The 23,353-nt window shown below is 41.4% G+C and overlaps 3 protein-coding genes across 4 annotated transcripts in view; 1 reads left to right on the top strand and 2 right to left on the bottom strand.

The window, feature by feature from the left end:
- The window catches only part of LOC107384130 (semaphorin-6B), a 46,921-nt gene extending 46,058 nt beyond the window's left edge, over window positions 1-863 (bottom strand). Inside the window, exon 1 of the mRNA XM_015957204.3 lies at window positions 725-863. The gene's annotated coding sequence lies outside the window, so the exon portion shown is untranslated. The remainder of the gene's footprint in view (window positions 1-724) is intronic.
- Window positions 864-2,617: 1,754 nt separating this feature from the next.
- LOC107384127 (alpha/beta hydrolase domain-containing protein 17A) lies at window positions 2,618-16,301 on the top strand. The gene is made up of 6 exons (XM_015957202.3): window positions 2,618-2,801; window positions 3,321-3,407; window positions 5,397-5,883; window positions 5,999-6,193; window positions 11,751-11,930; window positions 13,609-16,301. The coding sequence occupies exons 3-6, from the start codon at window positions 5,411-5,413 to the stop codon at window positions 13,832-13,834; spliced, it is 1,074 nt and encodes a 357-aa protein (XP_015812688.1). The 5' UTR covers window positions 2,618-2,801; window positions 3,321-3,407; window positions 5,397-5,410; the 3' UTR covers window positions 13,835-16,301.
- LOC107384128 (GRAM domain-containing protein 2B) lies at window positions 15,698-22,664 on the bottom strand. Of its 2 annotated transcripts, none has more exons than XM_070556123.1 (13): window positions 22,516-22,664; window positions 21,779-21,895; window positions 21,605-21,662; window positions 20,651-20,723; window positions 20,368-20,471; window positions 19,828-19,917; window positions 19,232-19,303; window positions 19,096-19,158; window positions 18,950-19,013; window positions 18,789-18,845; window positions 18,281-18,377; window positions 17,760-17,868; window positions 15,698-17,392 (listed from the first exon to the last, which is right to left on the bottom strand). In XM_070556123.1, the coding sequence occupies exons 1-12, from the start codon at window positions 22,569-22,571 to the stop codon at window positions 17,769-17,771; spliced, it is 951 nt and encodes a 316-aa protein (XP_070412224.1). In that variant the 5' UTR covers window positions 22,572-22,664; the 3' UTR covers window positions 15,698-17,392; window positions 17,760-17,768. The 2 variants fall into 2 exon arrangements, with proteins under 2 accessions (XP_070412224.1, XP_015812689.3); XM_015957203.3 differs by having other exon boundaries at window positions 18,923-19,013; window positions 22,516-22,663.
- Between the last annotated feature and the right edge of the window lie 689 nt (window positions 22,665-23,353).

The following is a 23,353-nucleotide window of genomic DNA, read 5'->3' as shown; positions in this document are numbered from 1 at the left end:
CCCCCCCCAAATTTTTTTCCCTTTTATTTTGCCCTTTCCAGATGTTTCTTTTTGCCTTTCAACCCACACAGTGACACAAACATAGACGCCAGCAGCTGGGAGATGTTATGGCTTTTTTGTAGGACTTGATGGCTTTTAGTATGAAAATGGAGTTGTAAACAATGCATTTGATACTGGGCCCAGGTAGAGAAGGCTACGTAGGCTGTAAGTGTGCGTGATTATGTGTAATGTAAATATACATGCGATGACATGATCAATTGACTTTAGGGTTTTCCAACCATCACACTTGACCTCTTCTTCTATTAAGGATCGTAAACCAACACGTAAACACATTTTTATACGACATCATCAAATCACAAAGAGAACCAATAAATCTCATTCATTCCGACCCAAGACACATAAGAACTGCGATCCATATAAATAAATAACACTGATCCTCCATGCCATCCAGTTTTGCAATAAGATCCAGGAGCAACACGTGCAGGAGCAATGATGGAGTGATAAAAACATCTAACTTAAAGCAGACACAAAGACCAGCTCCAGCCCAGAAGGTCCAGACAGTGCTGAATAGTCACTGATTAGAGGATTCAAAAAGATGCAGCATCGTCTTGGCACATAATGGAAAACTGCGCACATACCTGGTCAGCCCCCCCCCCCCCCCCCCATCACCCCCCTCCTAGATCCTTCTCCACACAACCCCAATCCCTCCGTTTGGCTCACTCACCGCAGCAGATGGCCAGGTATGAGAGGCTGAAGCAGGTGCCAACCCGCCCTCTCTGGTGCCTCTGAGGAGGAAAAAGGCTGACGGCTCTACAGCAGCTTCTCTGTGGAGGGAAGAGCGTTCCTGAGCCGCACCTCACCTGTCTCTTCTCTCTGTGATTCCAGCGGCGCGTCGCCGAAGCATCCCCGTTTTTTTTATTATTAATATTTGAACCGAGCGCGTCCAAATTACGCCCAGTCAGTGAACCAGACACAACTGTTCTCACACCCCTCCCTGGAGAGAAAGAGTCAGTTCCCCGTAAAAAGCGACTTCTCAGGTTGTCTTGTTATCCAGCGAATGTTGTTCCAGACCCCTGTGCAATCCCAGATCCTGCAGGACGAAGTCTTCTGTCGGGAGGAGGAGGAGGAGAAAATTTCTGCACTTGCTTTGAAATCACTACTCAGCAGAACGTAATCCCCGGTTTGGATTTACTGTGGCGAGGTGAAATGTCCAGCGCAGAGCAGGCACGGTGACAGCGAGGGGCCCATAATTCACACCCGCCCCTGAAACGGTCCTGCAGTGGATCAGTGATGAATGGAGCATCTCTCTCTCTCTCTCTCTCTCTCTCTCTCTCTCTCTCTCTCTCTCTCTCTCTCTCTCTCTCTCTCTCTCTCTCTCTCTCTCTCTCTCTCTCTCTCTCTCTCTCTCTCTCTCTCTCTCTCTCTCTCTCTCTCTCTCTCTCTCTCCATCTCACGCGTGCACTCGCGTTCATTTTGTGTTAAAAGATCTATTTGTTTGACATTGATGGACAAAAATCAGGCGAAAACGTTTCACATGAGAATAATATTTCATATTTGATAATTAAATGATCAACTATAACAATTAATTGAAAATGCAGGCAAAGATAAACACACATTTTGAGCAGGCTACAAAGCATCATATAAAAAAATAACTCTGCACAAAGAACTGAAATAGAATTAATTAAAAGTTTTAATGCTCAGATGAAGAAATGTTTCAAAGATAAATCAGTGAACACGTAACAAATACATTTTCCCCACATTGTTTTCTCTTTGTTTTTCATCGTTATATTCATCTATAGACCTTCATACACCTTACTATTTGTAGAGTATATTCTACAAATAGTATATATATATATATATATATATATATATATATATATATATATATATATATATATATATATATATATATATATATAATGTAAGTCATAATTATGAGATAGTGAAGTCATAAGGTAGCTAAGTCATAATTAGTGGAATCATAATTATGAGATAAACCTAAGTCATTATTATAAGATAGCTAAGTCATAATTATAAGATAGTGAAGTCATAATTATGAGATATAGCTAAGTCATAATTATAAGATAGTGAAGTCATAATTATGAGATAAGGTAGCTAAGTCATAATTAGTGGAATCATGAGATAAACCTAAGTCATTATTATAAGACATCTAAGTCATTATTATGAGATTAAAACATTTGTTTAAATCAGGGTGGCAGGAACAGGCTTCCATAGAGGAAAATTATCAGTCACCTGTCATTCTCAACAAGACAATTGTAATTCTTGAAGGGGATATTTCCTAACACCACTGCCCCATTAAGACAGATATGTTTCCTAAATTAATAAACTCCAGTCAGATCAAGTTTGAATTTATTAGGGTGACCAAAACGACCAAACAGCTTCCAACAGTGCTGCAGTACCCTCATCATGTGAGCCATTAAATAAAAGTTCACAAGTTTTCTTTCAGTGAGATTACGGTCTACGATTTGAATATTTAAAACTGTCTAATATTATTCATCCACTTTTTGCATTTATGTTGCTGTTATGTTTGTTTATTGTAATAAAAAAGTCTCTATGCGACATTTGCACGAAGATTTGAAAACGGTATACGTCACTTCCGGATGAAGTAGGACTGTAGCAAAAAAAAAAAAAAAAAAAAAAAGAATTCCAGCTAGCTTGCCACCGACAACTGGTCAGTCCGCTGAAGTAAAACCATCAATGTCAAGGCACAGGCAGGCTTTTGGAGGTCTTGTGCTGCTTCTGTGTAGCCTACATATCCGGGCACACCATCCGGTGAAACGGTGAGTATCTCACTTTCAAGCTAACCAGCTAGCCGCTAGCTGCTAGTCTTTCTGTCGATACTGCTGGTAGCTAAAATTGCCACACAAGAGACAATAGCCTAGTTTACGTTACAGCTGTGGCACGCCGGCTTTCTGCGTCTATATTACCCTTACATTATTGGATAAGCTAGAAGTTAAAACCGGTGTTAATCATGTGCATTAGCATGACAGTCTGAATATCATCCTTGGTCAGAAGCATTTGATATCTTAAATGTGACCATCTGCTGTCCTTAAATAACCTAAAATGGTTTAAATTTACTTCAGCATCTCTGAATGATCCCTGTTATAGCTAACCATGTAATCCACGTCAGTTAGCGTTATGGTTGCCTTTTCCTCATCGTGGGATGCCAGACATCATACTCAGCATCTGCTATTGAATCAGGTTTGCATCCAGGAAAGATCGATCTGCAGGAAGTGATGTCTGTTTAAATCTGTTACATGATTGCCTTTTTAATAGTGTTTTTTTTTCATTTGTATTAGTATCTAGCTGGCCTAGTGACAACACCAGAAGACCTTGGTGCAGTGGTGTGCCAGCTGACATCAAGACCAAAGCTTTTCTGAAATCAGGTATGCTCAACACATAACTGTGCAAGGTACCAAAGGTGCTTCTTTTAAGAAAAAAAAAAAGAAACCCTATCTAATTAATGGGAGGGGTGCTTTCATATTCCTGAAAGCAAAAAGAGGATAAATGCACACAATAAATACTACCTTGAAAAATGTATGTGTTTTTTATACATTTTCATTTAAGAGCTCATCTTTGACATAGAACAAACCTCATAAAGTCAGCCGTGTGATTCGGTGGACTTAAAATGATGATAGAATTATCCATCCATCCATTTTCTTTTGATCATTCGGAGTTGGGTCACGGGAGCAGCCGCCTAAGCCGAGAGGCCCAAACTTCCCTCTCCTTCTCCTCTGGGGGTATCCCTAGGCGTTCCCTGGCCAGCTGAGAGACAGCCCCTTCAGCGTGTCCTGGGTCTTGCTTGAGGTCTCCTCCTGGTTGGAGGTGCCTGGAAAACCCCACCAGGAGGTGCCCAGGAGGTATCCTAAATAGATGCCTGAGCCACCTCAACTGGCACTTCTCAATGCCAGCTCCTCTTGATGATTATAAAATAATAAAATGTAAAAAGAAAAAAAAACATCGTTACCACAGGGATGGGTCAAATGCAGAGATGTAATATCACCAGTGTGTGATGATGACTAATAGGACTTTTAACTCATTCGCTGCCAGCCGTTTCCTGATCGGTAAAGGCCTTCGCTGCCAGCGTTTCTCACCTTTTTCACTTTTTTTTAAGAGTCACAGAACGTTGCGCGCTAGGATGATGTCGACACCAAAACAACCAAAACAAAGAGGAGACTCACCTCTTACATCGGGAAGAATCTGCATGTTTGAGCATTATCCGTTCTTTCATAATCCGTTGTTAAATTGTGATCGGCAGAAACTTTTCCGGTTCGCGCCTCACTTTTTTTACAGCAGCGGCCCAAAACGATCTCCTAACACATGGATTTTCTGCTTGCTGATCATGTGACGTGTGACATATGCGGATGAAGATCAGCTTTAGAGCTGAGATGTTTGTTCTCATGGTGCGGGGGCTCGTTCCGATGCCCACACAGTAAAAAAAAAATGCAAATGATGACTTTATTCGTCATTGGCAGTGAATGAGTTAATTTTATCTTTAATATAAAACAGGTTCAAGCTGGATTTTAAAGCTGAACAAAGCTAAACAGTCTGTCACCATAACCATCTTTTGTACGTTCATTCCGTGTGTTTCATCCATCTGCATTACTTGGTTCTTTTTTAACACAGCAAAAGAGTTGTTTGACTACCACTGTAGTCATCCTCAGCTTGGCCGCTGTTGGCGTTACTTCCTTCTTCCGTGTCACCCTCTGCTGCCCGCACTCCCCTCGCCGACCCACCATCTAGTTATTTCATGTCCAAGAAGTGTTTTTGGGCAAAGACATTGATGATTTAGGGAACTACTCCCACCTACCGGCTTGGCATGTCAATGAATGTGCTTTACATGCCCTGGATTATTATTATTAATTTTTTTGCTACAAGGTGGCGTCGTCCCAAGTTTTTAGCCTAAATGGTCGGGATAGATGTTCGGTCTTACAAAAACCCACCATTCTGTGTACATAGCCTTAATTTGCATCCTGTAATTAAAGAGGGAATATTTACACAGTGGTGGTTTGTCCATGGAGGTTATTGAAATCTGTGGTTTGGTGAATTTATGGTGGAAAATGAGGCAGCGTTTAGCTTTCTTGATTTATTCTTAACTTCAAAGATCGCAGCAGGTCAGTGCCTCTAACAATCTGGGAAAACTCCATGAATAATGGGTCAAAACTTCCAGAACCCAAACCTACTCGGGCTCTGTTCTCTGCTGGTTCGTGACACGCACACGTTCATCTTTTTGCTAAAAGTTGGAGCATCTTTACAGTTGTAGAAAGATGCGGGTGGAGTTAGGAGGTCCTTTTAGCGTTTGTTACCTTACAAACTAATGATTTTTGTGACCTTTTCAGTTATTTTTACACTGAATGTCTGTGTCTGCTATCCAGATTTGTACCAGAAGATGAACGGTCTGTCCATACGGGAGCTATGCTGCCTGTTCTGCTGCCCCCCCTGCCCCAGCCGCATTGCAGCCAAACTGGCTTTCCTCCCTCCAGAGCCCACCTATGCGTTACTCCCTGACCCAGATCCAGGTTCAGGAGCTACAACTGTGTCTGCTCCCAACTCTGGTGCTGCTCCTCCTTCGCTGGGAGCCCCGGGACTGCGTTCACGGCTGAGCACTAGTAGTGGAGGTGACAGAGGAGGTGGTGGAGGTGGCGGCGGCGGTGGCAGCAGCAATGTTAGTGGTGGCGGCACGGCCAGCACCACTGGCAGCACTAGCGTTGTGGGTGAAGGAAGGTGGAAGCTGCATCTCACAGAAAGAGCAGAGTTCCAGTATTCACAGAGAGAGCTGGATGTGACGGATGTATTCCTGACCAGATCCAGCCGGGGGAACAGAGTCGGATGTATGTACATTCGCTGTGCTCCCAATGCTAGGTGAGTCTGAGCATCCTGAAACACACACGTTCCTCTCGATGTGTGTTTATCCTCAGTCACACAGTTCAATAACTTATCTTTATTCTTAACTTGTTCCTTTTTCCTTTTGCTTCAGGTTCACTGTGTTGTTTTCTCACGGAAATGCTGTGGACCTGGGTCAGATGAGCAGCTTCTACATCGGTTTAGGAACACGCATCAACTGCAACATCTTCTCCTACGACTACTCAGGCTACGGTGCCAGTACTGGCAAGCCCTCTGAGAAGAACCTTTATGCTGACATCGATGCTGCCTGGCACGCCCTGCGCTCCCGGTAAGCAAAGAACCTGTTTCTGTCACAACCAACAGCCAAAATGCCCATCAGGGTGCAGTTTAGAGATAAAATGTTAGCAGCTACTCACATCACCGGCCAGTACTGTTTTGAAGAAGAGAGAATCTGACAGGCTAGATTTCCATCAACCAGCTGAGACACATCCTGTGAGGAATTCTTTACCTGACTCTCATTTACTTTGTTTTTTAACATAAAGTGGTATTTCTAAAGAATGGTTGTCAAATGTTTACTCTACTAGGTTTCAAACTCAAATTAGTTTTTCTTCATGTGAAAGATAAACATTGGCAATGATAGCTGCCTAGGTGTTTGAGCTATAAAGAATAAAAAAAAATGTTGAGCATGGTTTAGTGTGTTTTGTTGGGGAAAAGTCCTTGATTCTGTTCATAACCTTTATGGACAGGATTTCTAGGCACAGCCAAGGTGTGGAAGGCATCCGTTTTGGTGGCCTGAGGATCAGGTCTCTGCTTTGCAGATGATGTGGTCCTGTTGGCTTCATCAGAACGTGATCTTCAGCTTTCACTGGAGCGGTTCGCAGCCGAGTGTGAAGCAGCTGGGATGAGAATCAGCTCCTCTAAATCTGAGACCATGGTCTTGATTCGGAAAAGGGTAGAATGCTTTCTCCGGGTCAGGGATGAGGTCCTGCCCCAAGTGGAGGAGTTTAAGTGTCTCGGGGTCTTGTTCACGAGTGAGGGAAAACTGGAGCGTGAGATCGATAGGCGGATTGGTGCTACTTCTGCAGTGATGCAGGCGTTGTACCGGTCTGTCGTTGTGAAGAGAGAGCTGAGTCAGAAGGCGGAGATCTCGATTTACCGGTCGATCTACGTTCCTACCCTCACCTATGGTCATGAGCTTTGGGTAGTGGCCGAGAGAACGAGATTGCGGATACAAGCGGCCAAAATGAGTTTTCTCCGCAGAGTGGCCTTAGAGATAGGGTGAGAAGCTCAGTCATCCGGGAGGGGCTCAGAGTAGATTCGCTGCTCCTCCACATTGAGAGGAGCCAGTTCAGATGGCATCTGGTCAGGATGCCTCCCTGGTGAGGTTTTCTGGGCACGTCCAACTGGGAGGAGGCCTATAGGTTGAACCAGGACACGTTGGAGAGACTATGTCTCTCACCTGGCCAGGGAACGCCTTGGGATTTCCCCGAATGAGCTGGCCCAAGTGGCTGGGGAGAGGGAAGTCTGGGCCTCTTGGCTACTGCCCCCGCGACCTGACTCCGGATAAGCGGATGAAAATGGGTGGATGGATGGATGGAAAAGTCTTTGAATAAATTAAAAAGAAACATCCAAGTCAACTATAATACAAAAAAACCAAATCCTTGTCCTTGGGCAAGACACTTAACCTGCTGGTTGGAGAGAGCGGTGGCACCAGTGTTAGGCCATCTCACTTCCAACAGTGCACCCTGGGACAGCTGTGGCTACATCGTAGCTCATCCCCACCAGCGTGTGAATGCGTGGATGACTGTGTTGTGTTGTGAAGTGCCTTGGGGGTTATAAAACCCCATGAAGGCGCTATACAAACACAGGCCAGTTTAAAAAAACGACCACTCTGTCATAGCTATGAGCATTTTTGAATTGTATCCACATCCCTTCGAGATATGAAAATTATAACAGATTCATTAATACTTTTTGTTGTTTTAAAATAGCTAAATAGAAACATTGGACATGTGTCTTTGTGCCCTGCTGACCAAACTCCGTATGTCATGTTTGATCAGGATTGGCTCCCGGTACAGAGTTCTTACAGGTGCAAGACATCCTTAATGCGGCATTTTCCAGGTTTTAGTACAGAAACACTCATGAAATGGTTATTTTGAGACTAGACTGGCTGATGGGAAAGTAGGTGATCCTCCCCCAGAACCTTTACTATTTATCCAGTTGTGGATTTAAATAAATAAATTAAATAAAAATACAGGTAAAAGTTATAATGCTGATCTTTGTTTGGCCTTGTTTTTAGTTACTCGGTTTTAGTGTGCCATGGTCATGCCAGTGCTAAAAGTTCTTTCATCTTGTCTTGAAAGTGTTTGAAAATTAAGATTTTGCCAAGTGTTTTCAAACCCTGCTGCTAGTAATGCTTCCAGTAGAAGACACACCGTTAGGAAAGGAGCTTAAAGAGCTTTGCATGTCAGAGCAAATGAGAATCATGAGGTCAAAGGAACTGCCTGAAGAGCTCAGAGACAGAAATGTGGCAAGGCACAGATCTGGCCAAGGTTACAAAAATCTCTGCTGCACTTATAAGGTTCCTAAGAGCACAGTGACCTCCATTATCCTTAAATGGAAAATGTTTAGGACGACCACAACCCTTTCTAGAACAGGCTGTCCAACCAAACTTGGCTACCAGGGGAGAAGAGCCTTGGTGAGAGAGAATAACCCGAAGATCACTGTGACTGAGCTCCAGAGATGCAGTCAGGAGATAGAATAAAGTTGTAGATAAACAACCATCACTGCACCGTTCAGCCAATTAGGGCTTTATGGCAGAGTGGCTCGTTGGAAGCCTCTCTTCAGGTAAAGACACAGGAAAGCATGCATGGAGTTTGCTATAAAACACCTGAAGGACCCCAAGATGGTGAAAAATAAGATTCTTTGGTCTGATGAGACCAAGATAGACTTTTTGGCCTCAATTGTAAGCGGTGTGTGGAGAAAACCAGGCACTGCTCATAGCTTGTCCAATACAGTCCCCACAGTGAAGCATAGCGGTGGCAGCATCATGCTGGCTGCGTGGTGGCGCAGTTGTTAGCATTGTTGACTCGCAGCATGAAGGTTGCAGGTTCAAAACTCGCCTGCGGCCTTTCTGCGAGGAGTTGCGTGTTCTCCCCATGCATGCGTGGGCTTCCTCCGGGTTCTCCGGTTTCCCCCACAGATCACAACATGCCCTATAGGTTATGAATTGTAAGTCACTTTGGATAAAAGCGTCTGCCAAATAAATAAACATAAACATGCTGTGGGGGTGTTATTCAGCTGCAGGGACAGGGCGACTGGTTGCAATCAAGGGAACGATGAGTGTGGCCAAGTACAGGGATATCCTGGATAAGAACCTTCTCCAGAGCGCTTAGGAGCTCAGACTGGGCTGAGGGTTTACCTTCCAACATGACAACGACCCTAAGCACACAGCTAAAGTAATGGAGTTGCTTCACATCTCTGTGACCGTTCTTGAATGGCCCAACCAGAGCCCAGATTTAAACCCAACTGAGCATCTCTGGAGAGACCTAAACATGGCTGCCCACCAACGTTCACAATCCAACTTGACAGAACTGGAGAGGATCTGCAAGGAATGGTAGAGGATCCCCAAATCCAGGTGTAAGAAATGTGCTGCATCTTTACCAAGAAGACTCATGGTTGCATTAGCTCAAAAGGATGCTTCTACTAAATACTGAGTAAAGGGTCTGAAAACTTAGGACCATGTGATATTTCTGTTTTTCTTTTAATAACTCTGCATACATAAAAAAAAATTCTGTGCTTTCTGTCAACATGGGGTACTGTGTGTAGAATGATGAGGAAAAAATAAATTTAATTGATTTTAGCAAATGGCTGCAATATAACAGAGTGAAAAATTGACGGGGGTCTGAATACTTACTGTACCCACTGTAAGTGATATTTTTACAACTGAGGAAGCTATATACATCTTAAAGCGACACTAATAAGTTTCATACATATCCCTCCTACCTACATATTCCTCCAAGTGCCGTAAACAACCCTGCTCTTGCTAGTGCTAACAACAAGCTAACACTAACACAAGCCACAAAGTAAAAAGATTCACACTGTTGGACTAAAAATAGTCCAGTAACAACAAAGCCAGGTCACCACCAGCCCATGAATTTGTAGCATCCTTCATCTCCCTCAGACGAGTCGGGCTGCTCTGATACTCACGCTGGTTTTAGCTCTTTGAATTTACTCCAAAGACATTACTCTCTTATTTCAAAGGCTCTGCCATGATGCCAACAAAAGCAACATTCTTGTTCTTCTTCTTGTACTTTTTATTGATGGGTGGCAAACTTAAAAAGCTAACTGCTGACCTTTATATGAGGTACAGCCACTGAAAATGATACTGCTATAAAGCAGGTAGAGACCTCCCACTGGTGTCCCTACCTGAACAACGAAATGGTTAAAGCTGCTTTCCTGAGTTTTCCTCTTTCAGAAATTATGTTTGATTTGTCAGAAATCTGTAAAAGTGATCTTATCATGTACTGTGATATAATATAAGCAACAAGTTTTTTGTTTTATTTATTTTTTGCTAAGCACGCCCCCGGCCCGGCAGAGCTCCGTGCAATAGGAAACTGAGCGCCAACCATAACTAACCAGTAGCGTTAGACTACCGCTTAGATGCTTCACATTTAAGGAATACCTCGGCTGATGCAGAGTTGATGAACTTTTTAGGGACAAGAAAGTCTCTAAAATATAAATATATGAAAACATGACATGACATGAGAATAATACTTGCAAAGCAACGTGTTTTAGCTCTGTTTGTCGGCTACAGAAGCACATTTATAAACAGAAACGTGAAGTTGCTATCTTACAGAGGAACAGCAGTTTTGTGTGATACGCTTGTCAGCCACTAGATGGTGCCATTGGATCAGAGAAATACTCTGGGAAGAAGCTTTAAGTGCATATTCTGGTCAGCAGAGGGCGACAGAGTTCTGTTCAATGGAAAGTTGCTCCAGTTTCTGCATCAAGAACCTAGCCTGGCCTGCCAGACTCGTCCTCTGTTTGATTCTGCACAGAGAAAGTCTGGTAACTCAAGGCAGAGAGGCACTTGAGGGGCGGGACTAGGCAGCTGAAAAATAACCAATCAGAAAAAAGACGGAAATACCGTCTATTTCCGCGACGCTGTAGTAAAAAAAAGTCGTCTGGCAACGGCGCAAACATCTTCAATATTTTTTTGAAGAAAGGCTTTTAGCGCTTCTACTTGTGGTTTTAAAGACATTCAAGTCATTTAGAACAGAGGAAAGAGCCACAGCGAACTCCGCTTCAGTCGCCATGTTTATGACAAACTCGGAGTTGTGGTGTGTGATGTACGCTACTCGGTGCTGATTGGCTGTGCGCTGATTCTCAGGGGGTGGGGTTATTTGAATAGTAGAGTTCCCAGACCCTTTCTCTGTGCAGAATTAAACAGAGGAGTGTGGCAGGCCAGGCTAACAAGAACCACTAAAACCAGTTTGAAAGCAGCTTAAAGTGTTACAAACTCATTAGCATTGCTTTTAGATGGTAAGTATTGATTACTTTTAGAGCATGGAGCTTTTGAAAGTGTGCAGCTCAACCTTTTTCAATCAAAACTCAAAGACAAAAAGCCACATTAACAAATACATATGGGTCACTATGATTATCATTTAGGTTCTCAGACAATTAACTCATGAAAAACAGAATATGTCCTTTCACAGTGAGAGACATCATTTTAGCCAGATTAACATCTACAAAAAAAACAATAATAATAATTATTATAGTTCCCATATAAAATGATTCTACTTATTCACAATAAAATGTATGTTTGCAGAGCAGAAGGCTCCTCCTTTTTGGACTTTTATTCTGAAATCCAAGCCTTTGTGTTGCAGGTACGGCATCAGTCCCGAGAATATCATCCTGTATGGACAGAGCATTGGCACAGTGCCCACGGTAGATTTAGCCTCCAGGTTTGAGTGTGCTGCTGTGGTCCTTCACTCTCCTCTCACCTCCGGCATGAGGGTGGCCTTCCCCGACACTAAGAAAACTTACTGCTTCGATGCCTTCCCAAAGTAAGTTCACTACGCCAGGCAGAGAGCACAGTCCAGCAGGCATCTGCAGTCAAATCAGATGCAGTGATATTTGAAAAAAAAAGAGGCATTTAAAATGTCAGAGACTTTTTCTGACAATAAAATTTCACACGTATAAATATGGATGTCAAACAAAACAATCTTCACATTTTTAAGTTTTTGTAAGCAGTGGACCTGAAAGGCTGCTGGAAGTATCAACTCCTCCAGCTAATGAGGTTCATTTGTTCCTGAGCATCAGAGGCATCCTAGAGAGGTGAAGTTTGTCAGAAATAAAGACAAGAGTGGTTTCAGTTTGAAGATTTAGTGGATTTTATCATCAATGCTTCATTAATTCAGCCGCTGAAGTCCTGCTAAAGGGACACTTTATCTTTTACTTTGCAGACTGACAGAATTTCTTGTGGCCGTAATGAAATATCAGCGATATGATTTACAAAAGACTTTTCATCTGAAACATTTTCACTCCATTCCTCCCTCCTACTCCTTCCAGGTGTTAGATTGATTCTATTCACTAAAACAACCTTAGAGATGGTTTAAAAATGATATAATAATTAACAGAAGGCATAGCTAATTAAGCACAGACTTCCACACAAGTAAGAGTTTGATTTTCTAAATTAAATGTTTTCGTTTGCATTTCCAAGAGATGATCAAGTCACTTTTACCCACTAGATATAAATCATATAGAGCCAAAACAAATCTGCCTGATCTTTAAAATTAGAAGCTTTTATTGTGATTAATGCAAGCAGTTTTACTTTGAATTGACTTTTTATTTCATTCTAAAAACAATCAGTTCTTCTTGTGTTTATTGAAAAAGCAAGTTACATAGTTAGGTAGAAGTAAAACATGAAGTTGTACTTTGTTGCCTTAAAAAGCAAGAAAGTGCATAAGATACCAGACTTAAATAAAAGGAAAGCTCCTTTATTAGAATATCTTGCTGTACCGTGTCACCAAGCTATGTTTTCATGTCTTAAAAATAAATTTTCAGCAAATGAGCAAAATTATCTTCTGCTTTTACAGCATTTTGACTCAAACATGCAGAATAGGTTTGTTTTCAGGCCAATTTTGTTGTGAGATTTCTTGGCTCAACAATTTGCATAAGATTGACTATCAAACTGATGGCTGCATTTTAAAAAGTTTATTTGTAAACATTTTAACCAAATTTAGTTTTTTCTAGCTCTGAAATGATGAAGCTGCGCCCACAGATCATTTGCAATGACTAACTTTTACTAGGTTGGTTAAAACACGGACTTTACAACCTTCTTTTATTAAGAAAGAAAGAAAACGATCTTTTATACAGCGCCTCAAGATAAAAATCACGAGGCGCTTCACATAAACAAAAACAAAATATAAAAAAAGATGGCAAAAAATGATTAAAAATATGTTTAAAATGAGAAAAAATATTCTGATTTAAAAATAATGATAATGTAAGGAAAGAGAAAATTAATAGGAAAGAGGGAAATCAGTGAATCGTGGGAAAGGCAAAATATGTAGAAAGAGCAAAGTTATTAATGCTAAACGTTTGATGTGAAATTTACAAAACTACTTTTGGCTGTCAGTTTAAATGTCAAACACCTAAAAACCAGATTTTAGTAAGAAGATGTTATTTATTTAAAATAATAGTCTATATGGAAAGTGACATTATTATTATTTATTTATTTATCAGCATCGAGAAAGTGTCGAAGATCCCGTCTCCAGTTCTCATCATTCACGGTACGGAGGATGAGGTGATCGACTTCTCTCACGGCCTGGCCCTGTTCGAGCGCTGTCCCAAGGCTGTGGAGCCCCTCTGGGTGGAGGGGGCGGGCCACAACGACATTGAGCTTTACAGTCAGTACTTGGAGCGGCTACGGCGCTTCATCAACCAGGACCTGGCTGCTCAGCACGCCTGAGAAACAAGCAGCCTCTCTGTCGTCATATCTATGGCACTGTGTGTGTGTGTGTGTGTGTGTGTGTGTGTGTGTGCGTAAATGATTGCATGCATGTGAAAGGGGGGTGTCGGCGTGTTTGAAAATGTGTGTGTGAAATAGACCTAAAAACATTGTGATTTGGGTCACATCTGTGTTGTATGAGCAGTACAGCTACAAGATGAACACACACACACACACACACACACACACACACACACACACACACACGCTTGTTTTGTTTCCTGTTTTTAAAGGTGGTAACTTTTTTATTAAGTCGTTAGCTTTATACATTTGTACAGTGTTGGTTAAACACTGAAAAATAAATGAAGACACATAATTTAACAGTTGATCTAATTGTAATGGGGAAGCGACAGTTTAGTCTAAAGGCACACAGATGTTGTTTTAAAGCGTGTGAATGTGGGCGCGTGCAAATCTCATTGACCTTTGACACCTGAATGACTTGTGTGTGTTAGATAGAAATGAAGGACTTCCTGATGACTTGGAAAACTGTAGGAGGCTAGCGGAGACTTCTCGATGTTAATATTTGTAATAATTTTTGATTTTGTTTTTTTTTTTTGTTCCAAGTGTGTATGAAGAATACCTCCACAGCTTGACAAGTTTTCTTTCCGTTGGACAAACCCTGGTCGGGCGTTCCTAACCCACCACTCATTGTTTACCTTTTTTAACGGACACTCGTACGACTGCCGGGGCGTCTCCCAAGTCTCCGCTCTGCTAACACTACTCTGTTAGGTTTCATTTCCTGTGACTTTTATCGGGGGCTGTTTTGAGGAAACACTTGTCTGAAGAACTTCCACAGCTCTGGTGGATGTTACCGACTTTATCTCCTTTTTTAATTTTTGTATTACGTCCAGCTTCCATGTTAATTCCAGGATTTATTCGACCACTTTTCACTGATCAGAAACATTTGTTTCCTTGGATGGAGTAATGACCCTCAGAGCACCAACAGATGGTGCTAAAAGGTCGGTGCAAAGGAACAAGCGTGATTTAAGTGAGCCGCTGGGTGCAGAACCGAGTCACTGGTTATTGTTCCATCATGTCGAGCTGCCTGATTCAGTAAATGAATAAGTTCATGTTGCTCATAAATATCACAGATCATCAAAATCATGCTGATTAACTCCTAGTCCTGTTCTAGTTCATCACGTGACTCGGCATATTTCTTGCTAGTTCTTGTCTTGATGTATTTAATCCAGATGTGTTGGTGGCGATGCGGAGGTCCAGAGCTCATTTCATGACCACATCTGTCCATGTTCTGAGTAACAAATGTGATTTTGGATGGGACGCTGTGCTTTTACTTCCCTAAATGTACATTTGCTCTCTTATGGGTGGCAGCAGGCTTCTGTGTCTGACACAAGCCATATTTGAGCCTCTCACTGTTTGTGTGGTGCAGGTTCCACCACACACACACACACACACACACACACACACACACACACACACACACACACCCTTATATATCTATGTATATCGGATCGAGCATGAAAAGAGCAGGTCTTAAGTTCAGCACTATTGTACAAAGCATCCAAAGTGTAATAAGGGTATAAAATGTTAGTCTGTCTTTTTTTAGTTATTGTTATTGTTAATGTGTTCTCCAGGCTCTTCGGTGGGGGGGGGGGGGGGTGTAAGTACTACTGGGCCCTGTGTGAAGACCTGGTGTGGTACCTGAAGGTGCTTCAGTGGTGTTTTATCAAAGGAAGCGTTTGTGATCTACCACTGGCTCCTTTATGGGGTGTAAGCAGCCTAAAGGGTTCTGATCACCACTCACTTCCTGTTAGCTTGAACAGGGAAAAGTTCATCCATCTTGTGCTTCGTGTCATTTGGTTTCCTTTTTCTTTTCTTTTCTTTTTTATTTTTTTTTGAGTAATGGAAATCTTTTAAAACCAGGAATCTTGAGTCCTCAGAGGAAGTCTCTCTGGATGTGAAGATGGTTTCCTATGGTGTTTTCTTTTTGGGAAGAAGGGAAACTTTCTGGATTTTGTTTGTGGGGTAAAAAAAAAAGATTCATTACCACTACATTCGACGTATATTGTATCCTCTGGCCTTGAATGTGTATTGTTGGGGGTGGGGGCAGTAAGTAAACTGTATGCATGTCGTGTTTTGCAGAGCCAATGAAAGGATGGAGCATTATCTATTGTGTCGTCTACGTGAAGGTTAAGCTGAACAGGATGTTGGACATAAAAGCTCTTTAAAAAAACTTTTTTAATTGCTGATACTAACTGATGTATTGTTGAGTTTGGTGTTAGAGTTGGGGGGTAGACATCATAGGTAGACTCTTTATATGGTTACTGTACTTAACGATTCTATTTGTATTTTGATTTGTAATTTTATGTTGCATTTTTTGAACTGAAAACATGATGTAATGATATTAATTCATGGACTGAATCTTGACCTTTTTATGGACGACAAAAATAAAAATCACTTATGTACAAAACATTCGTAGATTTATTCAGTTCATTAAACCTGTGACGGTTATATAAAAATGTTAATATTTGCATTAACTTAAAGAGCAAGTCACCCCAAATCAACAATTTATTGCTGAAAACCAGTGTCTAATCATGCTGTAGACGTGTGCAGTCAATGAGGCACTTTAGTGCTTAAATATTCTGCCTAAAACTGTCAGTGTTGCGCCCTCTTCAGGTTAAAACTGCACTGCATTTGAATTTAAATCTGCCATTGCAAATGGCCAGTAGGTACACTATGACGTTAGCTGGTACCCTATGATCTCACAATGTTGTAAGCCGGTGTGTATGTATTTATTAGAGGCTCCGACCTCTTGGTCTGCCAGGCAACAGCAAGCAACGAGCTGTGACGTGCAGCGTCCGCCTCCGTTGCGCCCCAGGCTTAAAAACTCTGGTAGGTGGTGACTTGCTCTTTAACTCCACATACAGATCAGATGGTTATAAATAGAACAGTTGCAGTATTAATAGTAATAAAATTAGATTATTTCAAATGTAATCAACTCTTACAATGTAAAGGCAACCCAAAGTTTAAATAATAATTAATAATAAAGTTAAATAATTTTATACATAATTTATAACTCCATCTACATTAATACCTGGTAGCTAACAGATCGTTATGAAAACGTGAATCAGTGACATGTTTGGCAGTAATTAATGCAGCAGGACCAATGCATTTCTAAGAAGTGAGCGCCCTCTGCTGGTTACATTCTATTTTTACATGACGGAGTTTTCACAGTAATTATTTTATATCCATGCAGAGTTTCGTTTTAATTTGATCCCTTGGTTGCAGATTTGGATCAATTCCTCCTGAAAAAGACAAAAAGTCTCCCATGACTTCTGTATTTGCTGCCTGCTGAGCTCAGCTGTTCAGCCCAAAAATAAAGATGTTATCAGCAGACTTTCTTCCCATGACTCTGTGCAGAAGGACCTGCCTCCAGTTTTCATTCTGTCAGGTTAAAATCTTGTCCCTCCAGCCGGGAAACGTTGTTTTGACGACTTTTGCCAGTCTAATGTTTGGTTTCTTTGCTACTGGTGGCTGTTTTCTGGTTTCTAAAGGGAACAGCTGAAAGAATAAAAAAAAACAAAAATGCTGTTAAACTAAAAACATTCTCTTGAATGCATCACAATTACAAAGTTTAAAGTTGTTCTAGTGGCTCATAGATTACATTTAAATGAACCCTGATTTTAAACACGTAGGTTATTATCAGCTCATACAAAAAGCCAGACTCATTCTGGTAGGTGTGACCTTCAGGAATGTAATCAGTCGTCTCTTCTCACTGTTTTAAACCAGTAGAACGGCTCCACTCATATCTAATCTGATCTCCAAACCAGTTTCAGATATCTCCTTCTGTACCCTCCTACACTCTCTCCAGCACACCTCCTTCTACATTGCTCTTTTAGGAAAGCTTTCTCTGTTTTAGGTTACTCACTCTGTTGTGTTAGTACAAATCAGCCAGGGCTCCCAAAGAGCTCAGCTGCTCCTCCAGAGCTGTGATCCTCAACCCAATGTATCCAGACACCAGCAGCAGCAGCAACAACCTGCAAATATCACAAGGTCCTGAATTTTTCCCGTATACTCTAAAGCGCAGCTCATCAGGAGAAGGAGATGCTGGATGTCTCTAAGAAAAAATGTAATCTGTAAATTCTTTGTGCAGAGAGATAACGTGTCCATCATCACAATCTGAAGGATTAGATATCTCTCTTTCCAAGACATGATGGCGCCGGTCCAGATCCATGGCAACCGATTAATTAAAAGCTGGCATTTGACTTGAACAATATCTAATTGTGCGATATTAAGCATCATTTGCCAACTCTAGCATAGAAATTAGAATGCATTCCTCTTTTTTGAGAGGCCACTGGGCCAAAAAAGCAGCTAATATGTGCGAAAAAAAACTTTAGATGATGTGAAGAAATGAAGTGTGACTCAGCACATCTTAAGATCTATACTCACAGCGTCACGTAGATGTAGAAGAGCATGCTGAAATGTGTAACTTCTCTGGAGACGGATGGCGTGACCGTCTCTGTTGACCTCCTGTTCAATGGCGCAGCTGGAAAAATAAACATGACAGTTAAAGGTGCAGTATGTAAGAATATAGTGAGAATTTTACAGTGAGAAAATCCCAAGAGTCTAATGTTTCAGTCATTTTGGAAGGAAGGTTATACTGACACATATTTCATATCCAGCTGGCAGTGGGGATTGTCAGTTTTTCTCCTTTCAAAATAAAGGTAGGAGGGACGTAACTGTTTACCATCAGTGAATGCAGGGTTTCTGAGTCTCCTGTGAGCTAATACTGCAGCACAGAGAATTGCAATTTGACGGCAAAATGCTCCAGAAATGTTTAAAGTGGTTGCAGTAACCATATTTTACCACAGGATGCCATTTTTACTTCACTGCTACATATTGCACCTTTAAATTCAATCATTTCTGTTGAACCACGACTCTGACTCAGCTCACACACCTCTGTGGTCTTTATTCGTTAAGCTTCTTTGTTGAGTGGAACCAGGAGTACTGGAAGCTGAAAAGACAGTTGTGTTGTTAAATGTTGCAGCATTTTATGGTAATTACTGATTAATAAGAATATTACATCTCTACCTTCACTGGTCATCAGAGGAAACTCACGCTCAAGATCACTGCTAATCAAATCCTGTTCCATCCCAATTTCTAGACTTGAACAACTGGAAACCTGCAGATGAGGATAGAAGATTATTCATCCTTGTTTTTTGTATTTTTTAATTTTCACTTCTTTTAAATTGAGCTGCACTGACTGTGTCACGTTCTGCTTCATTCTCTGCTGGGGACAGTTGAGGGCTGCTGTTTCCACTTTCCTCCTGTTGCAAAAACCCAAACCATGTTTGAGTTTATTACAACTAAAACCTCAGTCGCATGTGTGTTATGGGATACCTGTGATTGTGAGCAGATGCCGTGGAGGAGTTTGTAGCACAACTTATAATTCCTCACAGATGCAAATGAATACTGAGAGAGAGAAATGAGAGAAAGGATTAAATCTGAGCATAATTCAGTCACAGGCTTGTTTCTAAGCATTTTAAGGCTTTTTTGCATGATCACACTTCATTTTCTCATGTTTACTTTCTAATGATTGCTAGATTTCAACAGAAAAAGAGGTCAGGCTCCTGCTTTTAGATTTTATTTTAGAACTTTGAGGCGAAGGATAAAAAATCCTTGTTAAAATGGGACAAACCCATTCAAAGTCAATGCCAGGAAAATATGCATTTAATCAAAATAAATTCACAATCAATGTATATTTTTATGTCATGTAAAGCTGCATAAAATGTTTAATGATACAATTCTTATAATTAATTATTCTAAGAATAATATCAAGTTTAGGTGGAGATTCAGTTTCTAAAAGATGCAGTTTTTAATGCATGTTTTAGCTTTTGCAGATGACTAAATAATTTACATTAGACAACATGCAGAGGCTAAAGTGCTCTGCATAAAGTAACAATCACTGCATATTTCAGAAGTGCACACTGTCTGACCTTGTCTCTGCTGGAGGTCTGAATGGACAGCATAGACAAAGGGGATTTATACTTCTTGATTTCCTTCACATCAGAAAAAGGAATCACTACCTGCAGGGAGTCAGAAAAGTCACATCAGGTTGATTTTCTGGTGACAAAAAACTTTTTGAGTCATGGTGAAAAAACTGTAGTGGAGAATGTTGCTAGAATTAGTGTTCAGATGTTGTGAAGCTACAGCAAAAAGGCAAGACTGCAGCTAGCATGGTGCCGTTTTCTGGAACGAATGCATCAACCCGTCACATCAGAAGCAGCATCTTTGCACTGGGTGTGCTTTTTTGGTATCTTAACTGTTTAAGATGAGACGCAGACTGATGCCAGTCAAGATTATTGTTAGAACACATCTACAGTAGTGTGACTTGGCTACATCGGGTGTTTCAGCAGTTGGTACACAAATAAGGGCGTTTGTGTCTCTGAGCCAGTCGGGTGATATTAGCGGGGTATAATTGGTCAATATGCTCATTTATGTCAAAAATGACTCTAGACATGCCCTAAATGTGTTACCTTGGTCTCTTTGAGGAGTACAGACGAGTAGAAACACACATGACACTCAGAGACAAAGAGTTTTCCGTGATAAAGCACTTCTTTCTGCAAGGAGCAGGTAAATGCTGCAACAGAACGCACAGAACATTAAAAACCTCCCAGCGCCACCTGGACATCAGAAATAGTCTTTCATCTCTGCATCCATCACAGATCACTTAGTAAAAAGAAGTAAGACTTAAGGGAAGTGGACAAGACAGACACTGTCCATACGGTTTCCATGATCAATGGCTGCGAGACGACTCACTGTGTGTCACTCTGTCCTCCTCAGGAACCTCGGGAAACAGCTTGTGGAAGGTTTTATTGTATTTCAGGAAGGTCTGCGGGGAAAACAGCGAGGCGTTAACAAAGTGTGGGCTGAGTGAATTATCCGAGGATGTATTGAAGGCACTGAAAGTAGGTTTGTAATTAGACCTGGACCTGCAGTGGCTAATAATTTACACTTAGCACAAAACAAGCTGTGAGCACAGCATCGACGCTCCGTCAGCGTCTGCAGGCAATTTCATGTTCTGTGCATCTACTGAGAACACACACTTCTCTGTGGATATTTGCAGAATAGAAGTCTAATAGTCGAGCTGAGCCATGTGACCAAATAGCTGCAGGTTGGCAATTTCCATTTAATCTCAGCTGATTCAATCTGAATTTAGTCTGAAGGAAGAATAATACCGAACATATTCAAACTGCAGTGTCACACTGAAACAAATGTTTTATTTAGCAATTCTGTGACACCCTATCCCACCCCCCCACCCCCAAAACTTTTAAAAGGTTCATTTTAGAGTAAATGTTACAGCAATCAGCATCTTTTGTTTAACGAGATTCAACATGAAATCCGTGGAGCGTTAGTTTACATATTTGTGGGAAATATTTAGAGATTTTGTTTTTATTTAAAAATGGTGACCACACAAATGTGATAAATGTGCCAATTTAAGTATTACATACAGTATACAGCATTAACAAGTGTGTGATTTATGAGCTTCACCATCGCTGGTCATCCTGTATGCTCCACATCAGCAAACCACCTGCTGCTTTCCCTACAGTCCCATGAAAGCAACAATGATTAATTTTATTATGCTCCTGATGCATAAAACACTGGGAATGAGCTGCAAACCTGAGCAGAAACCTTTTGTCATTACCTTTTTCTTCTTAAACTGTATTTAAAACATTTATAAATATAAAAAATATATGGATACACAGAACTCACATTGCTGTTGACGAACCCATCTGATTTAGTCAGATACTCCTCTGCCAGGTTCTGCTCTCTAAGGTCAAAGACGCATCGTTAACCCTGTTGTTTAATTTCTGCAAATAAATTTGCCTAATTTAACCATTTTTTTCCTTGCGTGTGTGATATTAAAAGCTGGAGAGCCTCCCGTACCTGAGGGATATTTCCGGTTCTGCAGTTTCTGGACTCTGACTCGGATTGGACCATCTCTTATTGCTGAGCAAGCTGCTGTTCCTTCTCACAACACCAGGTCCAGATTGTGTTGGAGATCTAATCCAAGAGACCCGGGGAGGAACGTCAAACTGATGATCCAGCTTTTACACCAGTCAAAGAGGTGAGATCAATATAAAACTAGATCAAATCCTACAAAATCCTGACAAATAAATAAAAACAGCTCCCTTCCTGACAGGAGCTTGAGTAAATTTACAGGCTTTTCAGAGTGTGGATTAAAGCAGCTGACAGCAAACATGTCAGGATTTCTTTTTATCGTCTCAGAGAAATCGTTTTTATTTCCAGAAAGGTGGAATTAGTCGAGCGAATAAAAAAAGAAAGATATATGTTCAGCATTACGGCTAGAAGCTACAGGGATCATGTCAGTTTGTACTAGAAAACAAGTGTTTGACTGAAATAAAAACCGAATTTGTCCCTGTGTTGTTGTGAATCTGCTCATGCATGAGGAGTCTGCTCTCTGGGAAACAGCAGGATCTCCAGAGGAAGGTTTCACTTTCATAGAGCAGACACAACGCAGCCTGGACTTATACCAACTCTAATTTGATTCATGTAAATATCTTTAGGGAAGGGCAAAACCACTACAGCGATGACAGATGAGAAAATAGTCAATAGATCACTAAAACGATACACTTTTCACAAAGAAACAGAAGCTTACTTACAAGTTGTCTTGTGAGGATTTCCTGTTTTTCAGGCTCATGATGGAAAATAAAGTCATGCAACACAATCCCACACCTACGAGAGCACCGGCTAGGCTCCAGAGGTCTTGTGTGTGTGATCCTTCTGTGCTAGAAGTCGTGCAATAAACACAGAAACAGGTGAGAAGAATGTCAAGGTGTCAGCCTATCAGGCATAAGGGGCGGGCACATTCTCAGCACCTGGGCCAGTCAGTGAAAGCAGGAGATAAGGTCACTGCTGGGAAACTGTAGCTACTGGAGGAAGAGCTGCACTCTACCTCAAAAACACCTGTACCTGGGGTGTGTGTGTGTGTGTGTGTGTGTGTGTGTGTGTGTGTGTGTGTGTGTGTGTGTGTGTGTGTGTGTGTGTGCGCGCGTGTGTGCGTGTGTGTGTGTGCGCGCGTGTGTGCGTGTGTGTGTGTGTTCATTTGACCAGTCCAGCCTGCGCTGATAGGAACCAGACCGGATGATGGAGAATTCAAAGAACAATGCTGCAACAGCTTTCCTTTGAGGGACGTATAACACAACTTATTCTCTATAATAAATAAAATATAATAATAAAATGGCAGCAAATAAACTTGGTTCAGCATGGACTAGCATGGAAATTATTGCAGGACATGGCTCTGAGGCCCATTATACAACCGTCTGTCTAGACCCGTTTAACACTGACAGGGAATTAGCTAATGCCCTGAACAGTTTTTATTGTTGGTATGACGCTCTGGACTTCAGCGGGGAACGGGAAGTCCTGAGGGAGAAATTTAAGGATAGTGAGCATTTTAAAGCTGAAATGGAGGACATAGGTAGGGCTATCAGGACAGTTAGA

The sequence above is a fragment of the Nothobranchius furzeri genome, chromosome 11 (assembly GCF_043380555.1).
Source record: "Nothobranchius furzeri strain GRZ-AD chromosome 11, NfurGRZ-RIMD1, whole genome shotgun sequence".
Taxonomy (NCBI): Eukaryota; Metazoa; Chordata; class Actinopteri; order Cyprinodontiformes; family Nothobranchiidae; genus Nothobranchius; species Nothobranchius furzeri.
The sequence above is the reverse complement of the archived record's forward strand: the minus strand, read 5'-3'. Positions and strand labels throughout refer to the sequence as shown.

Bases quoted from the DNA above. Each gene is read 5' to 3' on its own strand.
- LOC107384127 (XM_015957202.3), top strand. From the start codon at position 5,411: ATGAACGGTCTGTCCATACGGGAGCTATGCTGCCTGTTCTGCTGCCCC. The intron at 5,884-5,998 runs GTGAGTCTGAGC...CTTTTGCTTCAG, and splicing joins CGCTGTGCTCCCAATGCTAG to GTTCACTGTGTTGTTTTCTC. The intron at 6,194-11,750 runs GTAAGCAAAGAA...TTTGTGTTGCAG, and splicing joins TGGCACGCCCTGCGCTCCCG to GTACGGCATCAGTCCCGAGA.
- LOC107384128 (XM_015957203.3), bottom strand. From the start codon at position 22,571: ATGACTTTATTTTCCATCATGAGCCTGAAAAACAGGAAATCCTCACAA. The intron at 20,472-20,650 runs GTGAGTCGTCTC...GTTCTGTTGCAG, and splicing joins GGAGGACAGAGTGACACACA to CATTTACCTGCTCCTTGCAG. The intron at 19,014-19,095 runs GTCAGTGCAGCT...CCTCATCTGCAG, and splicing joins ATGAAGCAGAACGTGACACA to GTTTCCAGTTGTTCAAGTCT.